Raw genomic sequence first — 10,152 nt, 5'->3', positions numbered from 1 at the left:
TGTAAAATTGATAGATACAGGACAATCCAGGAAGAATGTGATGCTCTGTATTTTTCATTTTTCATTTGAATATTTAACAGCTATGTTGGTAGATTTTTCTTCCTTAATAATTGAGAATCTTTTCAGTGTTTTAGCTTTTCTATGTCTGAAAACAGATCATTCTCTCTTACTATTTATAGCATCACTTTTGTGCGTGGATCTACAGGTCAAATTCTGTTCCACGATATAAGTTTAAATATTACATATTGATACAGACATAGATATATTTCATGTTTTAAACACTTTCATCCAGTTATCTCCTGCATTTATCTAAGAAAATGGTAATCAATGTTCATTTGACAAAGATAGAATTTAAATAATACATTTCTGTACACCACTGTAAAATACAGGCACTTTCCCAATCAAACCAATAATTGAAAATGTATGTTTGAATTTGCACAAAAACCTTCAAATTCTTCTTTTTTTTAATTAAAATTTCAATAAACCTAACAACAATGACTGTACTGCAATTAGTATGAAAAACTGTTATGGTCTTAATATAGGTGCTTTCACAAGAAAACTGTTACAATACAATAAACCAAACTGTTTTATAATATTTAAAAGTGTGATTTTTGAATGTTTGACACAAAATAGTGTGGTGAGAGAGGGCATAAAAAGCAGGAACTCCTTACTTAATAATTTTCTTTAAAAAAAACTTGCAATATATTCAATCTTTTCCAAAGTTGTACGTTTGTTAGACTTATAGTCTAGTTTACATGAATTTGAATCAAGTCCAGGTCTAAAACATAACCTTGTCTGTACATACAATAAATATTTCTAAATGACATTTATCTGACAAGGTTTGAATGAAACACAGAAAAACATCAAACATCAAAACAGGAACAAAAAATATAAATTTCTTAGTAACTTTTGATAGATTTTGATGTACATTATGAAGCATTCGAGTCTGTCCTTGTCCTCTTCGCAAAGTGCCTTCATGAGTTTCATTGTGGTCGAACATTCCAGAAATCCATTTGCACCTACGGATGCCACGCTCTGCTGCAGAAGTTTATAAAACAGCACCTTTGAATAAAGAATTGTATTTGAATCATGAAAATCAAGAGAGGGGAAAAAACACGTAAAATACAAATCGATCTTCATGCCTTATGTGGTGTAACCAGAGGCATGTGGGTCAGAAATCCTGCTTTCAAGACAGCAAATTTCCTCTTCCTTAAATAACACTTTGCAGCAACATAGCAAAAAAAAAAGGGACTGACATGTTTGAATTTAGTCTTGATAGATTTTGCAAAAATGTAATAAAGTAACTTTTAAGCTGGCTGCCAACAGGACAACTTTTTCTTTTTGCGTGATTAGGGCATATCTTTTACCATGAATTGCACAAAAAATTTTAATTAAGTAATTATTTGCTTTGTTTGAATGGTACACAGTCTGGATTAAAAGATTAAGAAATAGTGGTTTAACTATGATTTGGGTTAGGATTAAGGACACATTGGAGTCAGAACGCAGGAACAGGCAACATGCCCCTGAGGTATTAATGGATCGCTTTTAAAACCAACTTTAAAACCTGGCAACCTTATGGCTAAATTATGACACAACTTTAGACGTTAGTGAAAGGTATTTTTACAACTGATAAATGTTTTCACCTACTCTGATGCAAACCATGGAACTAGTTTCTGTCTTTCAAAATCTAAATAACAATAAAACAGTAGGTGTTAACGTGGCCTAAGCTCTGTACTCAACCAGTTGTATTTTTCCTTTTACACTCGCTAAGGGTAAAACAAGCTGGATAGAAACTTGGCAGCGAGAGAGAAAATGGGGGAATGTGTTGAGGAGACAAAGGAGGGGAAGACTGGGAGGTAAGTAGGGATACAGTTTCAACGGGTCACTGGACATAAACCCATCAGATTACCAGCGGCATTCCTCTCACACATCTAAGGGACCAGTTGATGGCTTGGCTAAGGAAATTATAAAATTTTTCCTGCATTTTAGCTCACTTAGACTCAAATTAAATAATCTAACTTGTTTTATCACTGTCACTTGACCACGCTAACATATAAGGAGCCAGTTTGTCACGCAGACTGACTGTCCCTTTATTTGAACAACACTGTTTGTCTTTTGTCTGAGTCTCTGTGTTGAACTGCATACCTTTCACCTGGGAAAATGAAGAGTGCACTCATCAGACTATGAGGCTTAAAGGCACACTACGTAAACTGTAACCTGAGCCCCTTTCATGTTTAAGGTGATTGGAATGTTCAGAATTTATGAACATCCCCCCCAGAAATGGTTCTGGCAAAAATCCCAAATCTGAGAGCTTTTAGCCTTTCACCCTGATACAATTACCATTTCCCAACACCATTAGTTATAGCAGACAATGCAGGAAAATCCAACTTGTTTTAATTATAAATTACATTGCAGTACTTTAAATACATACTAAAATGTATAATTACTACCATTTGCAAGGATTTTACAGATATCTTTAAGCATTTATAAATTTAATACAAAATTATGAGGAGATACAATCTAATAGCTGTTAAAAGTAACCGAGCTAAGATTAGGGGACTTTTAGCCTGTTACATTTTCATAGCTTTCAGCCACAAACGTTCTTTGTAAGGCACAATGAAAAATGCAGTTCCGCTGCTCTTAAATAAAACCGACATTGGTTTGCAAAAATATCAACAGAAGTGATCTTTTATGAAAGCGAAAATATTTGTAAACAGCTGCAGCAACTCATTATTTAAAGGAGCAATAACTAAGATAGTTACTGTAAACGCAACGTAAATCATTCTCATTTGTCACCTGGGATGTAAGTAACATTCCCTATAAATAATTTGTCCTCTCCATCAACAATGTCTCAAGGTGCGTTCACACCGAACATGAATGTGGTAGCCCGAGCGACAGATTTACATGATACCCCTATGTACAGGAGAAACACAGGAGTGATGCAACGCAAAGCCAGGCCACAGAAACAATTCTAGCGACGCATTTTGGCGATTATAGCGAAGTCAGGGCGACACGACACTTTCAATGGATGCGAAGTGACAGTGGCTGGAGTTGAAAAATCTCAACTTTTGTGTCTTGTCACGCCGCAACAACCAACCAGGAACTGGATGTGGTTGTGACGTGGAGTGAAGGACTGCGACGGAGATGAAGCTGTTTTCTGCGGTTGACCTGAGTTGTATGACTCAAACAGTTATTACTACTGTGACAAGTCCAGAAAAAGTACGTGGGAGACTGGAGACGGCTGCGCCAGCACACAAAGATGACGACATTGTGGCACCATTTGCGTTCGGTGTGAACGCACCTTTAGTCATGTTTTTCCCCTTTCAAACCTAGAGGTACGGTCCGGAACTACTTCGGTGCAGTGTAACCCATGTTTACTTCCTGGTTCCTGAGCCAATCATATGAGAGTTCCCAGGGTTCCCAAAATAGAGCGCATCATTTGGTATTTTATCTTGACAAAAGAGCAGCAGCTTGCAAACATGGAAGTCAGTAAGAGAAGCGGACCAGAAATAGAACAGAATACATCATATACCTGTCCTGTGGAAGTAAAAATTTAATGTTTCACACCACCAACGGATCGTTAAGAAATGGCTTTTCACCATGTACGGCTTCTGTGTTTGTACATTGTTCCAATTTGCAATACTAGGTATCAGTATTACCAGTTGCTCCTTTAATCCCACAGATCTTAGTCAGTTGTGCTTAAGACTGTTCCAACAGTCTTGACCCCTCAGTTGGGGATATTTATTATATGGTCAGAGGTTAATCAGTGTCATTTCAGTATCTGCCAAAAAAAAAAACAAACGTCTGTAGCTTTTATTGAGCAGTCAGTTAAGGTCCCGTAACGTTTTTCCAGTCTCCGAAGCATTTTTGCAACTATACAGCCATTTGATGATACGGGCATTGCGCTCGATAACCGATGTGCCTTGCCGTATTTTGTCGTGCAACTCGTCCTCAAGAAGCCCGTCGTTGTCACCGCTGTCCCTGGAGAAGCCATCGTCGGATGTGGAGAGGCTGACGCTCCTGATGTTTATTACGATGTCGTCAGAGCGCGCCGAGAAATTCTCCCTCCCCAAGGAGTCGATCACCTCGCCGTCCAGGCCGCAGAACTTGAAAAATGCATCAAAGTCTGCAAAGTTTTTGGAGTATCTGGAGCTGATATCTGAGTGGGAGCGACCCACTCCCTTGCCGGACCTCCTTTCAATCTCAGGAACTGCAAGACCACCAGCTGCTGACTTGTCACTGCTTTCTTCTGCTGCTCCATTAGACCCGTCCTCTGGCTGAGAAATAACCACACGGAAGCTACATTCCTGTGCTTTCCCCGCCGGTGCGCTGATTTCTTCCTTGCTCTCCTCAAACACACATTCCCTGTCAGCAGCTTTAAGCAATCGAACAGGCCTATTCGCAGAACTGAGTGGCAGCTGTCTAGTTATGTGCCGCCTCTGCTCACTGACTCCTGACCCTCGGAGTAAGTCACACTTCTGCCTGTAAAGCAGAAGGGAGTCACGTCTTTTTTTAGTGCTGGATCGCAGTAGTTGCACCGGTAAAGAGAGCTCTGCAACACCTTTATGCAGAGACGGGTTACTGCCAGGGACAAGATTCCCGCTACGCGTTGAGCTTCGGTTGGAAGACCCGGTGCTACTCACAGATGCTGAACCGATACTGATCGCGGGCTCCTGGTGGGAGTTGACCACTTGCTGACTTTTGACGTACTTTGGTTTACTCGCGGCGAGTCTCATCACAGCACTCATGTGTCCTTTCGCCTCGCTCTCCAGTTCCATTTGCTTCCGAAGGTATTCGGGACCCTTCTCAAGGATTTTGGTGGTGTCACTATTTGTCTCCATTTTATTCTCGCAGATTGGTCCGTGGAGTCAGAAATCCCTTGCTTTACAGTCCAGAGTCACAGCTAGAGGATTCCATTCAAGCCCGCTCTTTGCCTGAGCATGAATCCCAACAGGAGGCTTCACCTCGTCTACTCAGACACACATGCCTTCACCCCACCCATCCTGCGCAGGAGTAGTTTTAACCAAACACAACCCTGTTCAAAGTACACCTGATACTGAGAACAATGAAAGCTGAAACCCCTGCAGACGTTTCCCCCCCCCCCCCACCTCCTCTTCAAGTAGTGATGCGTGTCTTTTAACCTGTTGCTCAACGCGACACATAAACTGGCTTAATTGGTCAGCAAACCAGTTTTCATCTGACATCACTTCCTTTTATCGCCCCTGGGAAACAAATAAACACCCCAGTTTACTGGGGGGGTTTACCTGGAAAACTGACTCGTTCATAAATAATGCTTATCCTTCCAGTAAAAATGTTGCGTAAAAAACACGTTACACATACTTGGGCATATGTGGCCATACGATGAGTAATGCAAGGAATAAAGGAATAAAGGAATAAAGGAAGGTAGATTGTGGTGAGCAGTGATCAGAATCAAAAAATTATTGGGCAATACTAGGAAGTGCATTTTTCTTAGGGTATTTGTTGAAAATGTTACAATTTTTCTTCTGAAATTCCCTGATGGGTAAAACGGTTGTAGATTTATTTTTGATACGTGACGTGAGGGCTTAGTTTCCTGGAATGAAAGAGACTCTCTTGCTGGACAACCCAAGTTGGAAATTTGCATCCCTTAAAACCTTTCAACATTTTGTCAAGTTACAACCACAAACTTTAGTGTAACACATAGTTACGAAGTGAAAGCCAAATGATAAATGCTTTAAATTATTTCTCCTCATTAAAATCTGAAAAGTGAGGTCTGCATTGTTATTCAGCCCCCTTTACTTTGATGCACACAAACACGATACTGAGCAACCAAATGTTGTCTGATGTCACCGGATTAGTCCACCTGTTCATTATTCAATCTCAGCCTTAATCAGGAAATTCTGTAAAGGCCTCAAATATTTGTTAACTGGAGCTATCCAGGTCCAATCTATGATTATTTTGGTATACAGTGTCAGATACATGTTTATACAGTGTTGAATATGACCCAGTTTTCCTGTTGAAGATAACCGTTCTGTGTTTCTTTCCACTCCCACTTTCCCTGCATTTTAGGCCAGATCTGTCACCTGATCTCCCCAGACTTCCTGCACAGCTATCTCGGTGTTCCTGATCAGTCTTCTTGTGGTTTTGCACATTTTACCACCAGGGGTGCACAAGCCGAGTAAAAGTGATGAGCTTTGTGGGAAAAAGGGAAACATAGGCTTCGGAAATAAAATCTGAGGCAATAAAATGTATCTAGTTTTATTTGGATAAGAAAGTAGGTTATTTTGTCAACATATGCTTCTTCTGTTTCAAGAGTTTGCAAAAGCCAGTGTTATTTCCAGGTGTACCTTTGAGGATAGGCCGGGTTTGTGCTGCTAGTCCCAGCCCTCCCCCCCATTTCTACTCTGCCCATTTTCTGACCCCGCCTGAATCCTGTTGCTGCTTGCCCCCTCTGCTTTGGATGCCTTTCTGTTCTTTGAAACATTCTGAGAAAATCGAATTTGATTCTAGTAAACTTAAAGTGCGCATTTCTGTGTCATGACTTTATTTATTTGCCAGGCTACTCTAAACCATTCTTTTCTTTTGGGAGAGCTCGAAGGTTTACTCAACAAAACAAGATATGCCCAGGGAAACATGAGTAACTGGGAACACATGGGTCCATCCTCTTTAATTGTACTGAAAACAACAGACAAAAGCCACTGCAACACATTTGCACTGTTCTGCTCCATGAAAAGGCATTTTCATGGCAATAATCAAATAAATAGTAGCACCTACAGTTAGCACTAGAGCTCTTCACAATTATTCCAGTGCTTTGCAAAAGTATTCCTACCCCTTAAACATTTTGATATTTTTTTATCACATTACAACCAACATCGTCAGTGTATTTTATTGGGATTTTTTTTAAATATAGAGAATCAAAAGTAGCACACAATTGTGAAAGGGAAAGAAAAAATACACAAGATTTTAAATCTTGAAATGTGCCTTACAAAGGCACATTTCAGTCCCCTTTGATCTCATACCCCTAAATTAAATCCCCATGTCAATTCACAGTACCAAAATAACCGTAATTGCCACATTACACACTCCAGCCATAACAACAGGTTATCCTTAAACAATGACCCTGAAATGGTCACCCAGCATCACAATGTTATTTGATACTCTCAGAAGAACTGTTTCACTGTAAAGAGATCTACAAAATCAGACAGAAAATGAGAATGCTGTGCAGATCAAGAGCAGCATGGTTGTCCCCAACCTTCTCTAAGAGCTTAGCAGTAACTGGAAGCTTGGAGATGGGTCTATAACTACCAAGGAGAGAAAGATTTGTCTTTTTTGAATGGCAGGAGTTAGGAACCCATGGTACTAGGCTTTTGGGTTTCTTATGTGTCTCTGACTTTTTAATTTTCTTGTAGTTTATATTCTTTAAGGGGTCGCCTTATTAGTTTATTTTTTGTATTTGTTTTTTTTTGTTTTTCTGTTCTTTGTACCCATTCATCTATCCATTTTTTTACTCGCTTTATCCCTCATGGGGTCACGAGGGGTGCTGGTGCCTATCTCCAGCATTTCAATGGGTGAGAGGTAAGGTACACCCTGGACAGGTCGCCAGTCTGTCGCAGGGCAACACAGAGACAAACAGGACAAACAACCATTCACGCACACACTCACACCTAAGGACAATTTAGAGAGACCAATTAACCTAACAGTCCAAAAACATGACTGTTCTTTGTATATTAGACATTATTTTGTTAGATCACTGTTAGAGTTTTGTCTTAGTTGGATAGTTTCATTGTATCGCTGTTCAACTCCATTTGTGTTGATTACCTCCCCTTCCTGAGTCTACCTGTGCCCCAGCTGCTCTTGATCAACCCTCCTACCTTCATTGTAATTCTCCACTTATCCTTCGGTATATATATGGTCATTAGTTCTCATTGTTCTTCACTGGATACTTCAGTTATACTGCGTCGTGCTCCATTCAACTACTATGCTCTCTGTTTCTCCATCACCTGTTTCTCTGCCTGTGCCCTATGCCTTGTTCTCTTTGTGCTTCACCATTTTGCAAGTTTCTGTTTTTATTACCTCGAAACTCTATGCCAGTCTATTGCTTCATCCGAATATGTCTTTTGGGTAAGGATTCTTTAGCTAAAGCGGAAATGTGTCAGCAGTCGCAGTAATAAGTGCTTTCCGAATGGTGCAGTCAGTAAGGAAGGAGGTAGGAAAAAGGAGCCATGTATGCTTCCTCTCATAGCTACTTTAACCTTGCAATGTCCCTTACCAGTGCTAAGGAGCTATGAGGAATCCCATGATCCTTTGCATGACATGACGCATAAGCACAGCCCACCTCACAGAAATGAACAAAAATGTCCAGAGAGAAGAGCGCGCATACTTTGTTGTTCATTTTCGGAAAGGCTGTAGGCCCGGATTTGACTACAATCATCCGTGTGTGTTTCAGTGACGTAATGACGGCGGAGTCGTCCTTTTAGGAAAGGAGCTTTGGACTGCTTTTAGGACTTAGTTTTAGGATATAGTAGCCGTGGTGCAGCACAAGTAAAGATGTCACTAATATAACTTAGTGTTACCTCTCCACTTACAAAAAGCGGGTTAGAAAAAAGATCTAGCCCTTGCTTCCTTAAAGGACCCTAAAAGATAACTCTAGTGTAACATGTGTACTTGTAAATGAGTTTTCTTCCACAGATGTTAGATTTTTCAACGGTAACACTCAAAACAGTGTATATCATAATTAACCCCACGGAGAGGACTGTGAAAAATGTTTTATATGTTTTGTATGATTTGTATTTGTACTGTACAAATGTGGTATTTATTGATGAAAAAGATCCAGAAATTTCATCTGCAGTTTCTCTAAAGTCTTGAGGAAAATCCTCCTTCTTGGCACATGTGCAACACCCTATTTGTAAAACATCCCCACTGTGAAACGTGGTGGTGGATAACCCTGCACAGATAAGCGTGTATAGACAATGGATTGATGTCATTCAGCTTTACCACACTACTTTATTTTGTCTCTCTCACAAAAATGTTGTTAAAAAAGCATTTAAATAAGTACAGTGCTATTTATATAGCTCAGATCAAGATAAAAATCACAAAGTGGAAACGTAAACCACTGATTTAATTTTTTGCTATTGCAGTGAATATTCAACTAAAAACCTCAAGTCACAGTTGCTCTCAATTTGCTCCACCCAGGTAAACGGGTGTTAAAGTAGAAATTTAAATAAATGTCTCCCAGCTGACTGTGAAATACATCAAATCGCCAGCATTGCCTGTTCAGAAGACAGAGGGCAGCACTGGAATGGATAGTCTGAAGGTCAGGCTGAAGCTTAGCAAGCCATAGATAATTCTCATGTGCTTTTTCCCAGCCCCTTAACATCATCTCTTGCCGCATTGATTCATTTAAAAAGAAGACATTACTGACCTCCTGCTGCACGTTTAATTGAACAAAAGAAAACAAAGACCAAAATCAAATAATTATAAAACCACTTTTTGTTGTTTGTACATAATTTTCGTACCACATCTGTGTTTATGTGTTGATTACATTTATTCAGGCGCATGATTTCTTTTGATTGGCTTCCCTCTAACAGACCGGGCGGTTCTCTTGGGGAATCAGCTGGGTTTACTTGTACTTCCAGTCTTCTTGACCTCCATGCTGAATTAATAATGATAGCCCTCAGATAAATTCCCAGATTTTCAGATCAAAAGGCATGCAGAGTGTGTCATGATGATTAATGGTTGTTTGCAGGGATGATAAGCATTTAATTTTTTTTTAGGACCGGTCTGGGAATCTAAAGCAGACATGCATGCTGTTACATAAATAAAAATGGTTGAAATGTCTCAAAAATGTTTTTGTAAGTTTCTTGTTTGTAAAAGAACACAATGAATGGTATTCAGGTTGGAATGTTGTAGCTTGCATGACTTTAATGTATTAGTTTAAGCAAAAGTACAAATGAAACAAGTCCGTTTATTCACCATAGCATCTTATGTTGGAAGAAAATTTGAAATAAAGATTAAATAACTACATTGGAGGTTTTTGCATGCGTTGTTTTCTCTTTTTTCCCACATTTATTTTCATCCTTCTAAGCAGGGCTCATCTTTAGGCGATGCTGCACATCAAACTCCACACTGAAACAATGATTGCAGAAACAGTAAATTGTATTTAATTAAAATGAA

General features: G+C 39.5%; 1 protein-coding gene across 1 annotated transcript; it reads right to left on the bottom strand.

Annotated features, from left to right (window-relative positions):
• Window positions 1–3,535: 3,535 nt before the first annotated feature.
• On the bottom strand, window positions 3,536–5,039 carry LOC105929481 (protein FAM110C). The gene has a single exon (XM_036147153.1). The coding sequence runs from the start codon at window positions 4,839–4,841 to the stop codon at window positions 3,825–3,827; it is 1,017 nt and encodes a 338-aa protein (XP_036003046.1). The 5' UTR covers window positions 4,842–5,039; the 3' UTR covers window positions 3,536–3,824.
• Window positions 5,040–10,152: the final 5,113 nt, after the last annotated feature.

This window comes from Fundulus heteroclitus, chromosome 15 (assembly GCF_011125445.2).
Source record: "Fundulus heteroclitus isolate FHET01 chromosome 15, MU-UCD_Fhet_4.1, whole genome shotgun sequence".
NCBI classification, from domain to species: Eukaryota; Metazoa; Chordata; class Actinopteri; order Cyprinodontiformes; family Fundulidae; genus Fundulus; species Fundulus heteroclitus.
The sequence above is the reverse complement of the archived record's forward strand: the minus strand, read 5'-3'. Positions and strand labels throughout refer to the sequence as shown.

What these genes read in the sequence shown, in the direction of transcription:
- LOC105929481 (XM_036147153.1), bottom strand. Translation starts at nt 4,841, where the DNA reads ATGGAGACAAATAGTGACACCACCAAAATCCTTGAGAAGGGTCCCGAA.